Source organism: Ruditapes philippinarum, unplaced genomic scaffold, assembly GCF_026571515.1.
Source record: "Ruditapes philippinarum isolate M1 unplaced genomic scaffold, ASM2657151v2 ctg3472_1_1_1_1, whole genome shotgun sequence".
NCBI classification, from domain to species: Eukaryota; Metazoa; Mollusca; class Bivalvia; order Venerida; family Veneridae; genus Ruditapes; species Ruditapes philippinarum.
Genome location: NW_026852735.1, coordinates 79852 through 105452, shown reverse-complemented (window position 1 = coordinate 105452; position 25601 = coordinate 79852). Strand labels below are relative to the sequence as shown.

The following is a 25601-nucleotide window of genomic DNA, read 5'->3' as shown; positions in this document are numbered from 1 at the left end:
GTTGATACTAGTAGTCCATTCTTAAACCTTGTATATTTATGACTTACCAGTTTTCTCTTGGCACAACAACTTTAATACCCTTTAATTTTCTATCAGCGTGTCCTTTAAATTGGACGTCCTGAATCAGGGTTCAAGGGTTTACTAAAATTAATGTTGCAAAAAATCAAAATAAAGGTACCAAGAATATAAGCTTTGTTAACTTTTTACGGTTTGCCTGTAGCATAATGATAATCACTTTAATAATTCAGGTTAAAGGTTTAAAAATGAACCGTATAAAATTTCTTTGCTTGATTATCCTAAAGAAACACAATAACTTGATGAATTTTCCTATAAGCAATTAACAAAATATTTTTTTCATGGCAAAAAAACAACATGTCAAACTAGATTAATAGTTATTTATTTAAAATTTATCTTGTATCAGAACTTTATCAGGATAAACATATTTTATTATATTATTATCCCATTAAATGTAGATAAACACATTAAATTGTAACTGTCACACAAGAAATCAATTCAGCAATTATGAATTAAATTACATCAAAAGCATTATTCAAGTTCTAATAACACTAAATATTCACTTCATCAAAAGCATTAAAAAGTTGCGATATTAGATGAATATCACACAGTTAATTAATTTAACGTTTTAAACACTAATAGTGGATTACCAAGTACATGCTCTATCAACTAAATATCACAAAATTCAAAACTTAAACATGTATAATATTTTATAATTTAAAACTGAAACATGAACAGCACATAATTAAAAACATGCATTATTGAAATTTCAAGACAAAAATGAGAATACCATATAATAACAAGAATAATTATATTAATGTAAATATCACATAATCACAGGATTACAATGTGAATATCACATAATTGTTAGAATATAACATGAATATCACATAATAAGATTGAAATATGAATATCACATAATCATGAGAATATTACATGTAGTTCACATTAATATCAAAAGAATATATTTACGTGAATGTCACATAAACATAAAAAGAATATAACATGAATATCACATAAACATAACAAGAGCGATCAGTAATCACATGTGTCGCCTCATAATGGCCAATTTCATGTTGGGACAAATTTTGTGACAGACGGACAGACAGACGAACAGTGCACAACTAGACTTGGTACTGATCAATCATGTAAAGTTTGGATAAAATTGCACCAGTAGCTTATGAGGAGTAGTCCGGACAAGCTTTTGCGTATCTGGCAACAGTCACAGAAAAAAACACCTTTTTATCAAAGGGCCATAACTCTGCCAAAAATCATTCAACCGGAAAACCCATGCAATATGTGCAAGGACTTGAGCTACAGATCAATCCTGTAAAGTTTCATTGAAATTGCATAAGTGGTATAAGAGAAGTTAAGTCCGGACAAACTTAAAAATAAAAATTATTAAAGGGCAATAACTCTTTCAAAAATCATTGAACTGGAAAATGCTGACAATATGCACAACTAGACTTGGTACTGATCATTCCTGTAAAGTTTGGATGAAATTGCACCTGTAGTTTATGAGGAGTAGTCCGGACAAGCTATTGTGTATCTGGCAACACACAGAAAAAAACACCTTTTTATCAAAGGGCCATAATTCGGCCAAAAATCATTCAACCGGAAAACCCTTGCAATATGCGCAAGGACTTGGGCTACAGACCAATCCTGTAAAGTTTCATTGAAATTGCATTAGTGGTATAAGAGAAGTAGTCCGGACAAACTTTAAAATTAAAAATTATTAAAGGGCCATAACTCTGACAAAAATCATTGAACCGGAAAATGCTGACAATATGCACAACTAGACTTGATACTGATCATTCCTGTAAAGTTTGGATGAAATTGCACCAGTAGTTTATGAGGGGTAGTCCGGACAAGTTTTGTGACAGACGGACGGACAGACAGACAGACAGACAGACGGACAGACAGACAGACGGACAGACAGACGACGGAGAAGTGATCCCTATATGTCGCCACTACTCCGTAGAGGCGACACAAAAAGACTATAATATGAATATCACATAAATATAAAAGGAATATAACATGAATATCACATAAATATAAAAAGAATATAACATGAATATCACATAAATATATCAAAATATGAATATCACATAATTAAAAGAATGTACCACAAATATCACATAATATGAAGATTAAAACATAGGTATAAACATTATAAGATATCATATTTATATAAGTATAATAAAATAATCAAATAAGAATGTAATAACAAGATAAATATATAAGAACTTTATATGAAGTATATATAATCATATGATAAATAGGCTAAGCATTAAATTCCCATTGTTTTTATATTAGTACACAAATACCACAAAATCTTACAATTAAATCAAAGTGTTTTCAATAAGCATTATTTCATTCATTCTTTTTTTTTTTTACAACATTGAACAATTTTTTGATTTACCACACTTAATTAACAACTTTATCTAACACACTTAACACTTACTCAGTGTCACGCCTGTAATTAATAATCAAAATAATATTTTTTTATCAAAAATATGCTATTTTTGTATTTCCCATTTGAGGAATTTTTTTTCATGATGATAATTACTGTTATTTTATTTAAACCTATTCTAATTTGTATTGATTGTGTCATATGCTCAGATTTGACAACAGTTGCTGTAAACATAGTAAAGATAACATTTATTCAGGGTGCTGTAAATATGATAAAAACTACAATTCTGGAAGCATTTACTATTCCAGGAACTGTTTATATGAGAAAACGATTCAAAGAATAGTAAATATGATAAAACTGTTCCGGGAACTGTAAATAAGATAAAACTACTATGGGACAGTAAATATGATAAAACTGTAAATATGATATAACTATTTTGGAATCTGTATGATACAACAGTTTCAGGAACTGAAAAAAAAATTCTTTTGGATGAAAACCTTTTAGGTGCTTTTACCTATAACAAATTTTGCAAGAGTTGTCAATATTATCAAACCTATTTTGGCCAACTGTAAAAAAGAAATATGTAGATAAAGCCACAATAGGGCTATACAGACAACTACAAGCTGTAAATATAACAAAATATTTTACCATTTTGGGAGCTGACAGCTGTACAATAATTTCCTGGTTTACACGGCTCACAATCAGTCAGGTTGGAATTTCCTGTTCCTGTTGCTATGGTACCTGATGGGCAAGGAGTTGGCTCATAACTTCCTTCAGGACAGTAGTTGCCGATTGGACAAATTGCGTAACTTGGATTTGGCTCGATAGTACTTCCATTACAATAGTATCTGAAATGAGACAAAACGTAATCTGTACATAAAGGTGCACATAACCCTGGTACTTCGGAAAAAAAAAAGTGTACAGAATTTAAAATTTAATAATATTAAACTGAACCATTCTATTTCATTGTAATGCATAAATCTGACAAGTTTTGTGAAAGGGTATAAAGTTACATGTATCGTAACAAATATTTTTATAAAATAAATCAACAGAAAAATCAAATTGTTTCCATAAACTTATGGTTGATTCTCAAAATAGAAAGTCTCCCTTTTTTAACACAAATGAATATTGTAGCTAGACCGAATTGAAGTTTTTCGGAACACTATATTATTCTGCTACTTTAAGTAGGGTTTTGTCCATTTAAAATGATTTCATGCATGCGCCTTTCACTTTTGATGCAATTTACTACCATATTTCTGATGATTTCAAACATAAAAGCATTTTGGAAGTATTCTTTTTTAAAATACAAATTCAAACAATAATTTTTGAGGCAGATATAAATGTATAGCTTCATACCATACATGTGAACTTTTCATGATGATCAAGTGGGAGATTTTACTTCAAAAAGTGGGAGATTTTACTTCAAAAAAGAGGGAGATTTTAGAGTTTGCAATAATCAAAGAAGAATGTTCTGACATAAAAAATAGGGAGATTTTTCCATTTGTGAAAATACCCCTTATTTTAAGAAAAATCTTTGAAAATATCGCTGCTGGTTAATTTAACAGAAAATTATCAATTAAAAAGCATACCCAGGGTAACAAAATCCTTCCGATTCCGTAAGTCCGGCATTCTGGCAGTAATAACCAGGTAAACATGGCTGGCACTGTGACACGTCGGTCAACATAGTAACGTTGTTATACGTCCCTGGTATGCACGGGTACTCGTTGGAACGAACCACTGATCCTGGGCAGTAGTATCCGGTTGGACACTCATAGTTACTCAAATTGCCGATCGCACCATGGGCATTGTCGCAGAAGTAACCTAAGTGAAAACGATACACATGAAAGTATTGAAAATTCTGTACATTGCATTCTTCTATACCACTATCATTAAACTAAATTCACTGGCTCGAATCTACTTTGTATGGCATAATAATATAGATGTTATGGAAAAGATGTAATGTTATACAAGGAAATGTTTATTACATATTTCAAATATGTAACAGTTGCAACCATTTTGGCTCCGAGTCAACTCTATTTTTACTGTCAATATTATTTAGTTTAAACAAGTCATATAGATACTAGCAAATTTTTACTTTCAGACCTGCTAAATATATTGTACATTTATTCAATGAATAAGTGAAATTTAATAACTTTCGAACATTTTTAATTTTACAGTAATCATCAAATTCATTCATTGGGTATAAAATATCTACTGTATTGCTAGAAATCATTTCCCACTTTTTAAGTTAGTTTTTTGCGGTGGATACTTTTCCGCGATTGTTGTTTCCGCAACAGATTCCAGGAATACAGTATATCAAATACCTGCAGGGCAGTTTTTGCACGTGTCTTGCTGGTACTCGTCCTGATACTGGCCGCTGGGACAAATTACTTCATCTGGACTGTTGGCTATACAGAAATAGCCTGGGGTACACCTGTAGTCATAGGGGTCTGGCTGGGTCTGTCCAGGTGGGCAGTAAAATCCTACAAATATATAGAGGATATTCAAGATTACAGGATTTATTTTCATCGAGTGGTATGCAAATAAATATTTCATAAGTGGCGGTATTAAATTTTCTGTTTATTATACACATTTTTTTGTTGTTTTTTTTCTTTACATTACAATTTGAAAGACTTCCCCTTAAAAAAAGTGTGTGTATTGGCTGGATTTAGTAGAAAGTCCAGCAAGACACCAGTGAAAATACTGAAAATATGTTTCACTGCAGTGAAAAAAAATTTTTTTACAGTGAGAATAATGACAATAAAAATATGCATTTTAATTCATCAATATTTCTCAATATTTCATTTATAAATATATAATAAATGCTTTATTTTTCTAATCTTTTCTTTTCCCTTATCTATATCTTAAAGATAAAGAAAAATATTTAACATCATGACTCTACCTTACTTTTTTTCGACAAAACATTTTACTGAAAAGAGTTAAACAACAAGCACTTCTGCAGTAGAAAAGACATTAAAAGAAAATTGCAATCCTTTTTAAAGTATCACAATATCAAAAGAACAACCATTTATCATGCAGAATTTAGTTAAGTTAACCATTAACTTTCAAATTGGAACTTTAAACCACACATCTTTTGTCCATACCTGCATCACATTGTCCACTCACTGCTGATAGACCAGTTCCATTACAATAAAATCCTCCGTCACATGGAGTACATTCCCCTTCCTCTTTAAGGTTTGTTGTGGGAGCATATGTTCCGTTCCTACACGGTTGAGGAAGACCGGTTCCGTTCGGGCAGAAATGACCGACTGGGCAGTCATATTCTTGTGGACTGGTTACAGCACCCGGGCAATAATAACCCTCGTCACAGAACCCTTCTGGGGCTGAAAGTTCAGACTGGCTACAGTACATTCCCAGGGTGCAATTGTACATGTAACTGGCACCGGCTGGACAGTATGTTCCAGGGCTACAACGGCCACCTTGTAGTGTGGGCTGAATAAAAAAAATAAATATAAAAATTAATTTTTTCTCCTGTGAAATCATACCATTCAAGAAGCCAAAATGTGAAGTATTTTAATACCATATAAAAAATTTATTTCCAGACCTTCTACAAAATTTGCATACAGAAACATATTTCAATCCTGATCCATATTTTGAATCTAATATGATTCTAATCAATAAAGCATTTTACAGTGAATCTGAATAAGTTTTAAAATTTTGACCTGAATGACTTAATCGTAATATAAATTTAAAATTAACATGGAAAATCAATATGATTATTTATGTGGCACATATAATTTAAAAAAGGAATAATGATGATATAATGAAAATAACTTAAGTTACAACATGCAGATTATTACACAATAGATCATTGTTATCAAGAACTCAGATTTTTGCTCTCAAAAATTTGCCCTCCGTTTTTTGTTTTCTTTGATATAAGGAACATAAGTAACCACAGGGTCGAACTTGACATTATCATTAACTCTGTAATATTTTTAAACATAATTTTCCAACATGAATATTTTTTTTGATTTTTTTTTATGCTTTCCATTATATAAGCTGTGAATAGTGAAGTAAAATATGTTGAGGTGATTTTTACCTCATCCTAGGTAATCATGTTGTAACAATAAAATTTAATTTAGTATCATTGTTAACAAACACAATAAATAACAACATGAGCACACTAATTATGAAAATCAGGCAATCCAATTATAGCAAGTTAATATTAACATAATTTAAATCAATCAGACTTAATATTCCATTCATTATAAATTTCTATCACATTCCCATGCCGCTTATGCGACTCTGTAAAAATGGTATTGTACTGCCGTGCATATATTTTGATATGATATCATTTGCATTATAAAAGCATAGCGTTAAGATGCGCTAAATGTTAGTGTTACAATATAGGCGCGTCAATGAAAAATCTTTTCTTTTTTTTCATTTTCAACAGTCTTTATTTTGGGTATGTGATAAATAGAATATTATATTCGTGTAGGTTCATTACTGTGAATTTATTTGAATTGTTGAATAAAATAATATTAAGCTCGCCAGAGGCTTGTATAATATAATTTTACTCAACTTGTTCAATAAATTCAGTATTGAACCCACCATTATTCAACATCCTCTATATGTTAACACTGTAAGTACAGAACATTTAGTCCAGTGTTGTTAAAAAAAACAACAGTACAACAATGTGTTACAGTTAGACAAAACATCAAACAAATTAACGAAATATCTGTCACTGTGAAGTCAACAAATAACTTTACCAAAAACCACGGCTAAATAAAACAAAATAATCGAAATTTTATTAAAATGAGAAAATCAAATTTCCACACAAATGATGTATTTATGAATTTAAGAGAGTAAAATAATATAAAATGTCCTGTTAAACAAGAAATGGTAAATAATTTTCTTGAATGTGTTGTGACTTACATAAATTACAAACATAGCCTCCTTGGTTGTTAAGGTTGTTGCCTACTTAAAACTATTTGCTCTACTTAGGTTTTTGGTTTTAACATTGACCTTATTACATATTTGGTCTTATCTGGTTAATCGGTCCACCTATCCCACTTTACTGGGTAACTAACCAGTAATTACCAATTTCTACGCAAGTGACCGTCTATGTCACATGGTTTCTGAATCTTCTATGAGTCAAATGACCTTCAGACTCTATGTGCAAGATCAATTGCCACAAAGATATTTCCCTCAACTGGGGATCTGGCCAGGGAGCAACCCATGGAATACAAAACAGATACTCTCCCTAGGGAGCTTTGTGGGCTGACAAGTTACAAGTGTGATACCCAATACAATCAAATTTCATGTAACGAAAGCATTCAGTTAGCTTAATAGATCTATGATAGCAGCTGCTATAATCTATGATAGCTCATATTTATACATCAACTTCTAATTCAATTAATACAGAGTGGAGAATCTTGTATCTTTCCCAATTGTTAAATTTGGAGATCACAAAGATGACCTTTAGAGTGTCAATTTAACTTGTCAATGAATCTAAAAATAACTTCATCTAAAAATGGCTAAATATAGAAATGATTTCATCTAAAAATAACTTACAGTAGCTGTATCAGATCCATTGGTGCAGTAGTAGCCAGGGGCACAATCTCCTGTTGGCCAGACGTTTCCACTTCCCGAACAATACATTCCTGGTAAACACCACTGGCAGTCGTCTAAAGACTGACCACTGGTCAAATTATTGAATGTCTGAGCTGGACACGGGTACTCATTAGCATGAGTTGTATTTTCAAGACAATAATGACCACTTGGGCAGTCATTCACTGAAGGATCTGTTGTATTGCCTGGGCAGAACTTTCCTGCAGGGCAAGCCTTACAATGGTCCTGATTGGTTAAATCTTGGTAAGTGCCAGCTGGGCAGCCAATCGGATTGTCTGTACCTTCAGGACAGTAATGTCCTATAGGACAAACATCACCTACGATTGGATGAACAGTTCCATTAGGGCACTGGCCACTGTCAAGCATGGTTGGGTTGGCTTTGTCTACACCGGAGATACAGTAATAGCCGGCTGCGCAATGCCCAGATGGTCCAGTCAGGTTTGAAACTGAAATGCAAAAAGAAATTCTCAAATTCACATGACATCCTGTCACTACACTAAGGTTACAATTCATTTTAAGCTCTCTTTTTAGACCTCACCATTAGATCTTTGACATTTGATACTAATAATCTCCTTATCATCAAAGCATATCTTTCCAGTTTATATCTACGATATGACATACCGGAACAGAAATATCCTCCCAGACAAGATGTACACTCGCTCTCTTTGGTAAGTCCGGTAACGTCGCTGTAGGTTCCAGCGGGACATGGTTGCCAATCATACCCAGTGCCGTTAGGACAATAGTACCCGGCAGGACAGGCCGTTATCACTGAGCTTAGATCGCCAGCAACTACATTAGCCGCTACGCAATAATAACCTGAAATAAGAAAACATTTCTTTTTTTCACATTTGAAACCTAAATTCCAGATTGAGTTATCTTTTATTATTGCATTCAAGATTGCTGCATGGATTCCTTTAAAAACAAAGACAAAAAAGTTCTTGTTTTGGGTTGAACTACAGTTATATAAAATAAAATAACAGATTTGACATTCATACCTTTATTTATGGACATTTTTACCTATGATGGACAAAACAACAATTTAAAATTCAATATCATTGCCAAACGTACCTCATTTAAGTGGAAAAGATAAATATTTCAATCACCCAAAACAGGGTTGAATTCTTACCTGCGGGACAGCTCGCGCAACTAAATTGTCCATCTGCTGCTGTATACGTCCCGGCCGGACAGTCTGCTGGGTCGGCACTTCCGGTAGGACAATACTTCCCTATTGGGCAGATAATCTCCGTTTCTACACTGCTTCCACTCGGACAATAATATCCTGAAAGATATTAATCTTGTTTAACCCTTGACCAACCTAAATATCTTTTAAACAGACTTGTCCATGTTTCAATCTGGACAAAACCATTCTTCATTTTTAGGGAAAAATTCAAAATAAGGACTGACTATTCAAACAGTTCAGGCCATGTTCAGACCAAGATTAGATGGCACGTACACATGGGTAGATTCAGTTACAACCAGCGGTCCAAGAGTGAAACAAGAGGGCCATTATGGCCCTGAGGTCGCTCACCTGTATATAGGCCCCCCCCCCCCAACAACCACCCCCCCCCCCAACGTTGCAGGGCCAATTTAACCCAAGGGCTTTTATTTGCACAAACTTGGTAGACACCCATAAGAAGATGTTTCATGCTAAACATCTAAGCTCTAGCTCATTGGGCTTTTTAAAAGAAGATTTTTTTTAAGTTTTTACTATACACATATACATGTAGTTAAAAACAATGACATCCCCGGGGCCGGGCCAATTTTGACCCCAGGGCTTTTATTTGAACAGACTTTGTAGACACTTACTAGAAGATGTTTCATGCTTAATATCTAAACTCTAGCTTTTTGGGTTTTTTCAAAGAAGATTTTAAGTTTTTGCTATACACATATAAAGAAAATCAATGACCCCCGGGGCGGGGCCAATTTTGACCCCAGGGCTTTTATTTGAACAAACTTGGTAGACACCTATTAGTACATGTTTGATGCTAAATATCTTAGCCATAGCTCTTTGAGTTCTTAAAAAGAAGATTTTTTAAGTTTTTACTATATGCATATACGGAAAATCAATGACCCCCCAGGGCGGGGCCAATTTTGACCCCAGGGCTTTAATTTGAACAAACTTGGTAGACACTTATTAGAACATGTTTCATGCTAAATATCTTAGCTCTAACTCTTTTGGTTCTTTAAAAGAAGATTTTTTAAGTTTTTACTATATGCATATAGGGAAAAATCAATGACCCCCTGGGGCGGGGCCAATTTTGACCCCAGGGCTTTTATTTAAACAAACTTGGTAGAAACCTATTAGAACATGTTTGATGCTCAATATCTTAGCCATAGCTCTTTGAGTTCTTTAAAAGAAGATTTTTTAAGTATTTACTATATGCATATAGGGAAAATCAATGACCCCCCGGGGCGGGGCCAATTTTGACCCCAGGGCTTTTATTTGAACAAACTTGGTAGACACCCATTAGAACATGTTTCATGCTAAATATCTTAGCTCTAGCTCTTTGGGTTCTTTAAAAGAAGATTTTTTAAGTTTTTACTATATGCATATAGGGAAAATCAATGACCCCCCGGGGCGGGGCCAATTTTGACCCCAGGGCTTTTATTTGAACAAACTTGGTAGACACTCACTAGAAGATGTTTCATGCCAAATATCTAAGCTCTAGCTCTTATGGTTTTTTAAAAGAAGATATTTAAAGTTTTTTTCTTTCGGTTGCCATGGCAACCAGAGTTCTGCATGGAATTAAATTCTTTGAACAATTTTTAAAGGTGACCACCAAAGGAACATTCCTGTGAAGTTTGGATGAAATTGGCTTAGTGGTTTATGAGGAGATGTCATTTAAAGTAAAAGTTTACGGACGGACGGATGCCGGACGGACACCGGACGAAAAGCGATCACAAAAGCTCACCCTGTCACTTTGTGACAGGTGAGCTAAAAACCGAAATTCTATACCTATTAAAATGGCATTCAGAATAAAAAACGTTTTTACTCTTTGTACCTTTTGACTTTCTAGGAAACTTTAGGCTACATGTCCCATTAACCTATTTTACTCATAAATTTAGAATCATATTAATCTATAAACTAATAAAAGTAAAAAACGAAAATAAAAAAACAAAACTTTAAGGTAGACTTCTGCATAGATTTCTATTCCTGTGTAATAAGTATATAACAAATATTACACGTCTTACGCCTTTCCCTACTGAAACCAAACATAATTAACCGTTGCCATAAGTAACAAGTTAAGAGCCTGCTCATCCCTGCATACTGTTGGTAGTTCTTTTTTTTTTCTAGTTCCGAATTCAAAAAAACAAATCCGTTATACAAATTCAGAATGTAAAGGTTTTGACTTACCTTCCTTGCATAAACCAGTGACGTTAGTCAATCCTTCTCCGTTACAGTAATATCGAGGGTTGCATGAAGAGCAGTCAGACTGTGCCGCATTTCCCACATTGTCAGAGAACGTACCATTCGGGCACGGCACAGGATATTCAGTACCCACGGGGCAGTAGTTACCCACAGTGCATTGCTCCTCTGTAGCAGTCAAGCTTCCAGTGGGGCAATAGAAACCAGCGAAACATGGTCCAACTACTGCACTAAGGCCTATAAAATGGTGAGAAAAAGGTGTGTTAAATTTGTGTAAATTTAATTTTTTTTTACCTGATATGGTATAATTATTCAATAATTTCTTAATCGATTGTTTTTTTTTATATACTTCTTCATTATAGTAACAAAGAAAGAGACACTAAAGCCCCATCCTCACCAAATAAAAATTCAACTCAACCCCTGAAAATCGTTATATACCAAGTTTACTGTATATTCTATATAAAGAGCAATAATCTGAATATACTTCAAGATTTTTCTGATCTGATATCCAATCTAAAAATAGTAACATTCTAAAGTGAACCTTTCTTTTAGGTATCTTGAATGGAATTCTATAAATAGAAAATAGCTTGCAGCAGACGACAATCATTACCTGTCTCATTACAATAACTTCCTCCTGTACAATTCAAACATTGACTCTCCATCTGCAGCCCTGTAGAAGGATTATACGACCCTTCTGGGCACGGAACTGGGTCAGCAGTACCCTGGGGGCAATAGGAGCCAGTTGGGCAGACGTCAGCATTCACTCCTTGGACAGGAGTCATGGACTGCGCTCCAGAGATACAGAAATAACCAGCTGAGCATTCTCGTTTTGGATAGGTAAGACCGGTCTCGTCACATGCCATTCCGCCAACACAGTCAGTACAATTGTCCGAATGTGTTAATCCTGAAGAAATTTTAAAAGATGTTCAATCAGGGTTGTGAATGGATAAAAAAAACATTTGGTTGATTTTTTTTTCTTTCATGCATCAACAGAATACAGCTTAACCATCAATAAATTTGAAAATGCAAAATAGTTGAACTCATCCGATTTCTAATTTCTATTTTATACTTCAGTATCAACTACAGAAGTACAATCTGCAAATTTTGGAATTCTTTTTTTTTTTAATTCACCAAGAAATTCTGTATATCTATTCTAATAAACCACTTTTTCTGAATATTCTTCAAAAGCATGTCTCAGATTAACATTTAGGCAAAAAAAAAAAATTTTGTCTGGAGATTTTAACTTGGTAGGCAGGAAGACCCAGCAAAAACTTCTTTAGGCCTTATAAATTCAACTGAAATTTTACCTGTAGCATTGTTAAATGTTCCTAGTGGACATAAGTGTTGATCAGCATGGGTTGTTCCTGCGGGACAGTAACTTCCCTCTGGGCAGATATATTGGGTATAGTTTGATACCCCACCCGCTATTCCTGAGTCACAGTAATAGCCTTCTGGACATGTCTTACAACTTGACTCGATTGGTAGATCCTTTAATAAACATGAAAATATTTTTGTAATTTTAAAGCAGGTACTTAAGGTTATTTTCAAACATCTTAAATGTTAAAAAAATTGGTCCGACAATCTGTAGCAAGTGTAATCAGGGTTAATTTTTGCTGAAGAATTTAGGTTAGGTCTCTCTGTATGTGTGTTGGGTGTGTGTCTGTATGTCTATGTGTGTCAATTTAATCATAAGCAGGCACCCAAAGTGAACCAATACAGCTGGACAGCATCTTCACATGAAAGTTATTGATTTGATTCCGTCCCACAGCTGTGAAGGGGCAAGTGATAAAAAATCATTAACATAAACCACTTGGCCAGGTACTTCTAAATTTGATGACAAGAAGAAACAAAAATTAAAAGAAAAAGCAGACATGTTACCTGGTACTGTCCACTCGGACAATCCACTGGGGCAGAAAGACCACCTGCACAGAAAGACCCCTCGGGACAGCTGTAGTTGGCAGGAGTTGATGTTGACTGACCGCCTGGGCAGTAATACCCAGGATCGCAATCTCCAGTCGGCAATTGTAATCCTTCAGTCTCACAGTATTTGCCTAAATAAGAAACAATGCATTTTTCAAAAATCGATTTCAAACCTTTACCATAACAAATATTGTATAAAACATTTGCTCTGTTTTTAAATTTCTGTCAAATGTTAGTTGAAAGAATTTAAAGAAAGTTCTGATTAACTAGGCAGCCATCAGTATTGAGTATGATCACAGCAATCACAGATGTGAAGATTTGTAAAGTCAAAAATATGTAAATTAATCAAGAGGCCTGTGCAAAAAAAAAACCAAATCACAATTTTTTGTCCCGACATCAAAGAGTTTTATAGATGCAGACGGAACAGAATTACTTATGATAAGAAAATATTCGTAGGAGTCAAACAAAAATTTGAGGTATTACCTGGCGAGCATAAAGTACAGCTGGACAATGAAGTACTTCTTTCAGCATTTAGGAAATATCCCATGGGGCAGGGGACGCCTCCTGCGCTACCCTGTGGACAGTAATGACCGTAAGGACATGAGCCGCCAGTGGTTCCATCATAAGGCTGGTTCCAGTTACTGCCATTATTACACCAGTATCCTGTAAATTGTTCAAAATATGATATTAATAACTATTATAGATATTCTAGTCGCTTTTCATTAAGAAATATGTGTACTGGTAGGAAGGAGGAACATTGTTTCGCAATGTGCCAGTTTATAAACACAGATTTGAAACTGCATTATGTGAAATAAAATTGGAAGGTGTTTCTGGGTTTTCCACGAAGACAGCGTCATCTTTCCATAATTCCAAAACAACCAATTATATTCACTGTAGGTATTTTAAGTTTCAATATCTAAATCTTCGTACCAATGAGTTAACTTAACTTGGCATATTAGCAAGAAAAACAAACACATTTATATCTCACCTGCATCACAGAGCCCACTGGGAGAGTCCAATCTCTCTGTCTGGCAGTATACACCTTCTCCACAGATGGTTGGGCCGTCACTACCCTCGGGACAATAATACCTTTGTTTACATTTACCTCCCTGGGCATTTACTGTTGGTTTGGGTTGGACAGCACCTTCTATACAGTACCAACCACCACTGAAAATTGTGTCGTAATACGTAATTTATTACAAGCAATTTAGATAATTTGAAGACTCAGATTAATAAATTGAAAATGGCTAGCTGCATGGGTTCAAACCCAGTCACCATCAAGTTATTGTTTCATTGAGCAAAAAACTATACACTCATTGCTCAGTACTGTTTGGTTCAAGGTGTGTCTATACTACACACATATAGTTTATATATCAAGAAATGTAACGTCCAACATAACTGTCATAGTTTACTCATTTTTGATCAGAAAATTAAATCTTTGCCAAGTTTCTGCTGTAAATTATGAACCCAAATATCTTTAAACTTAAAAATCATTAACCGTTTTCTTTTAAGAAATCATTCCCTAAATTTCTCTTATGAAATCAAGAGCCAAATCTCTATTTTAGGACATACACTCTTAGTAAAGTTTATGTATCATGTAAAATGTTATATCTTATTCTTTGCTAATGAAAAAAAATTTATTTAAATTATCGTTCAGTGATTTATTTATTCAGGATCACCCTTGCTCCCCAAAATTTCTGGCATGAAATAATTTAAGTTAAAAGCTGCGCACCTCTAGATGAGCCAAAATATTTCAAGAAAATCAATATTGAGAAAAATGTACTAAAATTTTAAGAAAGCTAAAAACATTCAAGATCCAAGTTATATTTCACATGTTATGTGTGGTTTAAGACAGATTTTGCAGTATTTTGACACCATATTTTTACTCTGTTACTAATGCAGTAAGGGCTGTTTTTGCATATGTTGACCACTTTTTGGTAAGGCCATCCTTAAAAAAATGTTAGTTTGCAGTAACGCGACCGACTCACAAAATTTGCCCCTACTCAAATTTTTTTTTTGAATTAGAAAATTATGCCTTGTGCTTTGTTTTCGTTCTTTTAAAGGTTAATAGAAGAAATAAAATGTAGGTCTTATTAAATTAGAATTCAGTTATCAATTTATTAATTGTTACCAGATTATCAAAGCATATATTGTCCAGCATTTTGAAATTCCATGTTTATTTGGGAGTACAGTTCAATAAAAAAAAAAAAAAATCGACCTACCTACCCACCTTGAAAATTCTGGGTTGGGTTACTGCAAACAAACATTTTTTTAAGGATGACCTAATTTTCTTGGATTGTAAGTGCAGATTGCAATATGTAAATTACTATTTTTGTTCATTTCACAATACTTTATTTTCAAATAAATTTCTAAAGTTTTCATGGAAATTAAAATGAATCTGGAGGCGTGCTGCTTTAAGATTATTTGGCAACACATGACATTGCCTGGGATAAAAGGTGACCTACCTGCAGTTGCCAGTAGGGGCAGACAATCCAGTACCGCTACAGTACTGTCCACCAGTACACAGGGCACATGAGCTAGAGTTTGTCTGCTGGGTGTTGGGGTTAAATGTTCCAATAGAACAAGGATACTCGTTGGCCGACGTTGTATTCTCTGGACAATAATGACCGCTTGGACATGGGTTAATTGTGTAATCGGAGGTATTTGCTGGGCAGAAGAAGCCTGTAACAAGAAAATATTTACAAATTGAAAAAAACCCAAACAATTTAATGATTTAGAAGTTACAAAATCATAAATCTTTCTTCTCAGCACACTAACATCTATTTTTCCCAGCATAATAACTTGATAACATAAACATCTATTCTGTGGCAGTGTGGCCGAGTGGCTATGGCTGTGTGGCCAAGTGGTTAACACAGCAGACCAATAATCTAATAATTGCTGGCCACATGTGTTCAAACTCTGTCAGGGGCAAGCCATTGTTTCCATGAGCAAGAAACTTGATACTCATTGCTCAGTACTGGTTGGCTCCAGGAACAGATTCGAGAGTGTTTCAATAAGCTTATAGCTTTCCAACACAATAGAACTAAAGTAAATTAGTATAAACTGAACAAAACTTTACATATATTATAAACTTCTATATCCAAACGAACGGCTGATGCCAATAACATTTCAAAGTTCAATAAAAAATTCAATTATTATTATCTTACCTTCAGGGCAACCTTTACAGTAGCTGCTACCCTCTTCATCTTGATATGTTCCGGCACCACAATTGATTGGCAGATCTATGCCCTCTGGACAGTATGATCCGATTGGACAAATACTTCCAACACCTACAAACAGTGTATGATATTATGATATTTTCACCTTTAGGATAAAAATTCTGACTAAACAGGGAATAGTGCAGACCATTATCTTGGTCTGCACACATAACATGGGTAAAACCAGCTGATAATATAGGTGCTAAGTTTCAAGCAAATACTTTCCATGTTTGTCAAGACAAAACCTTTAATAACAATGAATTTTCAACAAAAAAACTTTTGCTGATGTGGGGACAGAACTAAAATGCAAGCAAACCCTTAGCCAATGATGAGCTTGTGCCAATGCCCAACTTGCCTAACTTGGTGAATTAATTTAAGATACCCACACCATCTTCATTATCTTTCAAATAATAAAGCAAAATTGTGCTTTCCATTTATTCTAATATATTGGAAAAACAATTCAACTTAATCTGATGATGATATTTCACAAAGATTAATTGATATAAAATATATTTCACTGACAAAGTAATAATTACAATTTTATTTATATCTAGTGATGAAGGATAAGTCTCAGTAATGAAAACTTGATATCTCATTAGCAAGAGTATTGAAGTTGAAACAAAGACTTTCTTTCACCTTTATGTCCATCTTCATCATTAAGATGCATATCTCATCTTGTTCAAAACATAAGTTTACGAGCTTTAAATACATATATATACATAATGTAATATTAGAAATATCTCGCTAATTCTCAATCTCACTAAATAGTTAAAATAAGTATTAAACAATATACCTGTATGTCCACCTAGACCACATGTAGCGTTTGTGGTATTCGCAGCATCATTGTCCGGATTGGGTCGGTCAACACCGGATTGACACCAGTAACCGGCACTGCAAGGTCCGGTAACGGCTGTTGCTCCTTCAGTGTCACAATACTTTCCAGCGCTGCAGTCAGTACATTGTGACTCCTACAATTTTAATTTCAAGAAACTTTATATATTTAGTTTTGAAGAACTAACAATTTAACAAGAGCTATTTGTAAGACAGGGTGCTTGACTATTCTTAGAATGTGACAGTAAAGAAAAGGGGAATAACTCTGTTATAAGATAACTCAGAGTTATGGGACCTGTCATATTTAATTATCACAGAAAAGAAGTGTGTGAAGTCTCAATCCATACTATTCAGGAGTTTTAGAAATACCAACTTGAATGCAAAAACTTAACCAAGTATGACGATGACCCTCATGCTAGGTAATATACAATAGCTCTTCATATAAGTAAAAGTGAAATTTATTTTGTTTACTTTAGCTCGTCTGTGATGAAAGTTTGAAGCTCATTTGAACCATTCTGAATTCAGATTCCTGAAACTATTACCAATACTGGTGTCATACGAGGTACCATGATTGTGACCAAAATAGGACTAGAACTCATGATTCCTGGTTTGAGAGGCAGACACCTTACCAAAAATAGCCAGTGGTACCCTCAAATTGGGTATTTAAGACAGCAATTATAAATCGCGCAAAAAAAGTTGCATTAACTTACCTGGTAATAATTCTTTTGCGTGCCAAATGTTCCGGCGGGGCAAGGCTGCCAATCATGTCCGGTACCTTGAGGGCAATAGTAACCTCTGGGACAGTCAAACTTCACTGAATCTACGTCTCCTTGTACAGCATTGTCATATACACAGTAATATCTGTAAAATATACCAGTTATTAACATGATAAAGTTTACCTTATACTTATTATTGATATTTTAATCTTTCATAGTTTTGTTCAAAATAGTAAAATCACACAATTTTGTATTATCATATTTTTTCATAAAACAACCACCATATCAAGTTTTTGATTATTATAGCTTATATTTACAATTCTTATTTAAACATACACTATAACATTCTCCCTTGAAATAATTATATTTGATGACCTTTCTGTACCTAGCATTTTTCATATCAAGTGAAACTTGCCCAACAGATATGGATATAAAGAGCCTGTGCTTAGCAACTTAACGCAAATATTTTACTATCTCTTTTCATCACTTTTTGCAAATTCAACATTTTACAATTTCCATCATTCATTTGACAGAATGGCAAGACTATTTGCAATCATATATGTCCTGGTCCACTGGTACTTTTTTTGTAAACACTCTCTTTAAAGGAAAAATGTACAAAAGTAGGTACAAATTTTTACGAAAACTGTTGAAAAAATGTCAAAGCACATTCACTTTATTTAATATATTATCAAAAATTTTCCGTTTTTACTGTTTTTTTAGTGTGTCTTATCCTGAAGACAAATACTCACCCTTGTGGACACGGTACACATTCATACTGTGTAGTCTGTGTAGTGTAGCTACCCTCTGGGCACTCCTGAGGTGCTGAACTACCTTCAGGACAGTGGAAAGCTTTTGGACATCTGGTTGGATTAGCTACTACTGATCCTGAAAAAGACATTTAAGTGATTGTTTTTCAGTTCATTGCATTTAATAACTATGCCTTTATTCATAGGTGTTTTCATAAAAAATAACTTTGAAAACTATCATAAATGAAACAACCTATGGAGAAGTAATGCAACACTTCTGTTTTCTGATCTCTAAAATATTTTACCTGTAACACAGTAGTATCCTTGCGTGCAGTTGCCCTGTGGTTCAGTCAGACCCGTTGTCGTGCAGTAGAATCCGGCAGTACAGGCGGTGCAATTGTCGGCATGATCAAGACGTGTTGCATTGGAGAATGTTCCCGTTGGACATCTGGTTGGAGTATGCGTCCCTAAAATAAGGTAAAATGGAAACCTTGAACAACGTCCAACACTCAACAATAAAAAATGTTGCAGGACCGGTATCACTGAGCTGGATAGGGGCGGATTAAGGATTTAAAGAAGACATTGACGATTATGTTTGCAATGCTGTTATAATATACAATGGAAGAAAAATATGTAGACTGAAGTCTTTCTTATGTAATAACATCACATGAAGTCATATATTTGTTTAAGGTAAAGATCTTATACAGACAAACCTAGACTAACGAATATGTAAATGCATGCATACTAAAATCTATTCTATGTCTAATATTATAAAAAAAAATCCACTGCCATGTTCGTTCAATATCTTACAAAATGTTAAATACACTTTAAAATTAAATATTTGAGTGTCAAGTTACCATAATTCATTAATTTTACCTTCAGGGCAGTATTTTCCTGCAGGGCATTCAACAGGTGAGTCATTATCTGATCCGGTTTCACAATAAAATCCTGGTGCACAGAGTCCGGTTGGGGCTGTAAGTCCTTGAGCATCACAGTAGGATCCTGTGTGAATAGATATTAGTAAAATTATTATGTAAGTGCATAACTATTGAAACAAACAACATATTTCCCTTTTATTCACAATTTGTGGGACAATAAACAATTTGTTAAAGACTTTACTTATTTATTTACCTTTAAACTGGCAGATTGTTTTTTTCCAGATTTTTGGGAAAGGTGGCAAGGCCCATCAGGTGCGGTAAAAAAAAGTTCCAAATCAGCAATTTCAAAGCGCAAAAACCATGATAACCCTGCTAAAATCATTTCTGCTTTCTTGACTGGATGCAACAAAAGCTGAATCTTTGTTTAAATCCTTCTTGGACTTACCAGTTCTAGTATGAACCGTATAAACAAATGGCCATGACCGATGTAGGGCTTTTAGCCTCAATCCCAAGAAGCCAATGTCAAGCATTGTAAACTTGGTAAGAGTTACTGTATAGGTGGTAAAGTTAGCGACACAGAATATTGGCAAATTTCACAAATTGACTAAAATCGCTAAAATTTTCTCTAGCATAAATATCATCCAACCTGTAATAATAATAAAATGCTACCCTTGCACGATACTCTTTATATTTTCTCTCGCTCACTTTCTAACACGCGAAAATATTCATTTATACAGTACATATCTTTAATGTATGAAAACGAGCAAAATTTACCCTGTGTACATTGCGTACAATCCGTCTCGTTCATCAATCTCACGGCATTTGAGAAAGTTCCAATGGGACATTTGATTGGCTCCGTTGTTTGTTCCGGACAGTAGTGACCAACCGGACATTCATTGGCTTCCGGTCCCTGTGTTGGCGCAGCAGTCTGTGAACTGTTCCGGCAATAATATCCAGCACTGCACAACAATGTTGGTGTGGTTGTACCTTGGACACAGTAGTACCCGCCTAGAATAGAATAGTTTATATGAGCATCACTCTGTAAATATAACTTGAAGACAGTTTGAATAAATATCTAGACTATTCCTACCCCTAGAACAGTAATAAGTGTGTCACAAAGGTCCTAACATTTGCAACACTGACAATGCTAGCATTTAATTACACTCATGTTACTGTCCATACACATATGTTGACTGGCAATTAATTTTGTTTTTTTTTTTGATAAATAAATCGCAATAAAAAAAATCTGATTTTTTATTGATAAAAAAATAACACAAAGATAAAAAAATAACACAAATTCAAGTCAAAGACATTTTGCGACTAAAATTTTTTCAGGAATCTACTGATTAAAGTCCAGAAGAATTTAACATCATAAAGAATCTATGAATAGAAGTTATCAATACTGATTTGAGCTACCTTTTACTACAAACATTGATTTTTAACAGTTTCAAAACATAAACTTGATAAAAAAAAAAATTTAAAATTAGGTATAAAGCATAACAAGAGAGGTTATTTTGGACAACACTTACCTGTGCATGGATCACATTCACTAGCATCAATTAGTCCAGTGTTTTGGCTGAATGTTCCGGCTGGACATGGGTTGGCATATGCTGTCTGTGTTCCATTTGGACAATAATGACCTAATGAAAATAAATGTAAACAAATTTTTATAAAGTATCTTAGGTTGATCACAAAAAAAATGAAACTAGACCTATCACTGAAGGTGATTAATACCCCCACCAACAACTTTGACTTTTTGAAAAAAAAGTAGTCTGAAGAAAAATTTGAACACAAACTATCAACTGTGTACAAAGAAATATTTCAATTAATTGTAATCGCAACTGGGGTCTCAAAATAAGCTTGCTATACACCAAGTTTGATTACAATATCTCATTCCTAACTCTAGTTATTGTCAGGAAACCATTTTTTCTATTTTTAGTAATACTGTAACAGTGACCTTGACCCTAGAGGGTCCAAATGCAATACCAACCCAGGTCTTCATATAAGCTTCCTATACACCAAATAAGATTACAATATCTCATTCCTAACTCTAGTTATTGTCCGAAAACCATTTTTCGTAACAGTGACCTTGACCCCAGGGGGCCCAAATGCAATACCAACCAGTCTTCATATAGGCTTGCTATACGCCAAGTTTGATAACAATATCTCATTCCTAACTCTTGTTATTGTCCGGAAACCATTTTTCTATTTTTAGTAACACTGTAACGATGACCTTGACCCTAGGGGGTCCAAATGCAATACCAACCCAGGTCTTCATATAAGCTTCCTTTAAACCAAATTAGATTACAATATCTCATTCCTAACTCTAGTTATTGTCCGGAAACCATTTGTCTATTTTTCCTAACGGTGACCTTGACCTTGACCCCAGGGGGTCCAAATGCAATACCAACCCAGGTCTTCATATAAGCTTGCTATACACCAAGTTTGATTACAGTATGTCATTCCTAAGTCAAGTTATTGTCCGGAAACCATTTTTCTATTTTTAGTAACAGTGACCTTGGCCTTGACCCCAGAGGGCCCAAATGCAATACCAACCCAGGTCTTCATATAAGCTTGCTATACGCCAAGTTTGATAACAATATCTCATTCCTAACTCTAGTTATTGTCTGGAAACCATTTTTCTATTTTTAGTAACGGTGACCTTGACCTTGACCCCAGGGGGTCCAAATGCAATACCAACCGGAGTTTCCACATAAGGTTGCTATATACCAAGTTTGATAACAATATCTCATTCCTAACTCTTGTTATTGTCCGGAAACCATTTTTCTATTTTTAGTAACGGTGACCTTGACCTTGACCCCAGGGGGTCCAAATGCAATACCAACCGGACTTTCCACATAAGGTTGCTATATACCAAGTTTGATTACAATACCTCATTCCAAACTCTAGTTATTGTCCGGAAACCATGATGTGGACCGACCGACGGACCGACCGACCAACCGACCGACCGACAAGCTGACTCCTATATACCCCCCCTAAACTTCGTTTGTGGGGGTATAATTATATCATAAAGAAGTATAAGAGGTTATATCATAAAATATATAAAATTATAGTATAAAGTACATATATTTACATGTATATATTAAAGTATATGAAATTGCATCATATTGTCGGTACAGACTGGAATATCTAGCTCTCGGGTAACTTTTTAGCAGAAACTCGGCAGAACCTCGTTACTTCCGTAAACAGTTACCCTCAATCTAGATATTCCGGTATGTACTGACAGCCAGTGTAAGATTCTTATAATAAATCATAAATGTATAATACAACAATCCCTATAAAAGGTTAAAAAATGGTGAAAGATGTGAACTTATATATCTTACCAGTGGGGCAGACAGTGGTTGTGTAGTTAGTGATTGCTCCTCCAGAATTGTCACAATAATAACCCTGCATGCACGTTTTACACGTAGATTGACGGGTCTCGTCCTGGTACGTCCCTGATGGACAAATTGTGTATGTGGACACTGCTGCCGGACATTTGTGTCCTGCAGGACATTCGTAGCTTGATGGTGTACTGGTGATTTGTCCAGCTGGGCAATAGTAACCTGAAATGCATTGTTAAATTGCTCATTATAAAAACAGCAGCTATGAACAATTCAGATGAATATTTTTTCTCAACATCATATTTGTTTCCGAAATTTGTTTTGGTTTTACTTTCCTAAAAAATCATTATGAAAGGAGAAAAAATGACAAAATACCCCACACTTTTAGAACTCTAGGTAAGATCTTTTTAATTATGAAGACATTGATATCAATTCATATGTAATCGATCTACATATACTAAATATTTTTTTTTACATATTTTTTTCTCTTGGTGTAAGCATATCATCATCTTTGTGCAATAACAAGTTAACTTGTTACATAATTTATTATTTATTTATAATTTATTAGGAGTTAACCTGTTACTGCACTAAGGTGACAATATAATAATTAATTCTTTTTTTGATAATTCAGGAAAAATGTCCATACCTGCCGTACAATCTCCTTCGACAGCGCTTAGTCCAGACTGGCTACAGTATTTTCCTGCTGTACAGCTGATACAATAAGACTGGTCCTGTGCTTTTGTGCTCGGAAGGAACGTGCCCGGGTCACATGGTGTCGGAGCTGAACTTCCGGAGATACAAAAGTGACCAACTGGGCATCCGTCACCTAAAATAAATATTACAATAGTAAAGACTTTATCAATCAACTACACTTGGACATGTACAATTAGAAGAGGCAATGAAAGCTTCACTAAGTAGTTTAAACAATGCAAAAAAGCAAAAATACTCCGGACATTAGTAATAAAATGGTTCAATATAGTACAATACACATTAAAGTAATATTATGCTCATCCAAGTGTAAGTGATGAGTGCACATGTTAAAGTAAAATAACTTTACATTTATCATAATTGTAATCAATTTCATATTTTACTAATTAAAAATAATCAATAATCCACATGACCAATGCATATAATATTTGTTTAAATATCATTAAGAACTTATCAGTAGCAATTTCTAAAAGTTGAGTAGGCATGTTTCTTTATCAATTATTGGTCAATCACCATTATAAACGTCAATCATTAGTTAATTATATTACTTATTAAGCTCAACTTGACAGAGAAAGAATGAGCATAATATCACTTTAAAACCTTTCATCTATTGTAAATATTTAAAAAACATGGTGCAATTTACCTCCCGTTCCTGAGGGAGTAGGTGTGGTAGAATTCCCGCTACAGTAATATCCAGCGCTACAATTTCCTGTCACCGCATCCAGCATATCTGAACCACAGTACGAGCCTGGGTCACATCCGGTTGGTGCGGAGCTTCCTGCTGGGCAGTATGTACCAGCCACACATTTTCCACCTTCTGGACTAGTTGGCTGAGCCAGGAACGAAGCCTAGTTCACAATACCAGCCCGGGTCACAGATACCAGTAGGTTCGGAGAGTCCTTGAGTGCCACAATAGGAGCCCGGAGTACAATCCATACATGCATCGATGCTCTGTTGACCTAGATATATATAATAACATTGTTAACACCTGACTTATATTAATATATATATTTGGAAAAAGCAGATCCCAAGCTCAGCTACGAATAAAAAAATAAAATAAAAAAATCTTATTATCTCACAATTTTGGAAGGTACTAAAGCAATGATAAGTTTTATAAAAATTTTCATTAATTCCTTTTGAAGTGCTTCCAAATTAAGACTTAACATTCCTCAAAACAATATTTAGAATATTTTAAGTTTTTCTTCAGTTTTATATTTGAGTATGTAACTATATCGCATTAATATGGAAAACATTTTTCTGTTTTTTACCCCTACCTGTAAGATTGTTAAATGTTCCCTGTGGACATTGAAATTGGGTGTCACTTTGAGTACCGTTGGGGCAGTAGTGTCCAGTTGGGCAGGGTGTGTCTGTATAATTGGTACTGGCCGCAAGACAGTAATAGCCGGCCGGGCATGTCGTACAGTCTGCTTGGTTCACTAAATCCTAATAGAAAAAAGTAGACACATTTATTAGTGGGATAAAAAAAAACTCATTTTATACGAGACAGCAAAAAAATCCTTACAAATAACATAAATTGTCACATTAGTGCAGTAACAGGTTAAGTCCTTCTAAATTTAATAGGAGTTTACCAGTTATTGCATGAAGGTGACGGAATGGGGTATCCATGCAATAAACAAACTAAGGGTAATTATTTACAGGAAAGAATTTTTGTAAAATACAACAAAAGGGTATATATTTATACAGGATTAAAACTTGGCAAAATCATAAATTTTAAGCATGTGTCTTCACATTAGTGCAATAACTGGTTAACTCCTATTAAATTTAGGACTTAAACCATTACTGCACTAAGATGATGATGTATAATATGTTTAAAGAATGGAAATAATAATAAA

The 25601-nt window shown here is 34.4% G+C and overlaps 1 protein-coding gene and 1 long non-coding RNA gene across 2 annotated transcripts in view; both read right to left on the bottom strand.

Annotated features, from left to right (window-relative positions):
* Nucleotides 1-25601, bottom strand: part of LOC132722710 (uncharacterized) — a 136736-nt gene that overhangs the window by 42082 nt on the left and 69053 nt on the right. The window contains 27 exon segments of the mRNA XM_060707239.1: nucleotides 3077-3276; nucleotides 4018-4249; nucleotides 4753-4911; nucleotides 5533-5881; nucleotides 7964-8466; nucleotides 8642-8836; nucleotides 9147-9299; nucleotides 11376-11624; nucleotides 11998-12291; nucleotides 12695-12875; nucleotides 13266-13438; nucleotides 13791-13970; nucleotides 14296-14474; nucleotides 15773-15989; nucleotides 16475-16597; nucleotides 17319-17493; nucleotides 18067-18217; nucleotides 18822-18957; nucleotides 19124-19285; nucleotides 19695-19820; nucleotides 20471-20704; nucleotides 21226-21336; nucleotides 23041-23262; nucleotides 23687-23866; nucleotides 24392-24596; nucleotides 24598-24707; nucleotides 25023-25191. Coding sequence (XP_060563222.1) covers nucleotides 3077-3276; nucleotides 4018-4249; nucleotides 4753-4911; nucleotides 5533-5881; nucleotides 7964-8466; nucleotides 8642-8836; nucleotides 9147-9299; nucleotides 11376-11624; nucleotides 11998-12291; nucleotides 12695-12875; nucleotides 13266-13438; nucleotides 13791-13970; nucleotides 14296-14474; nucleotides 15773-15989; nucleotides 16475-16597; nucleotides 17319-17493; nucleotides 18067-18217; nucleotides 18822-18957; nucleotides 19124-19285; nucleotides 19695-19820; nucleotides 20471-20704; nucleotides 21226-21336; nucleotides 23041-23262; nucleotides 23687-23866; nucleotides 24392-24596; nucleotides 24598-24707; nucleotides 25023-25191 — 5368 coding nt within the window.
* Nucleotides 22197-22723, bottom strand: LOC132722689 (uncharacterized). Its single transcript, XR_009624647.1, has 2 exons — nucleotides 22516-22723; nucleotides 22197-22364 (listed from the first exon to the last, which is right to left on the bottom strand). It is a non-coding gene; the product is annotated as an uncharacterized LOC132722689 (long non-coding RNA).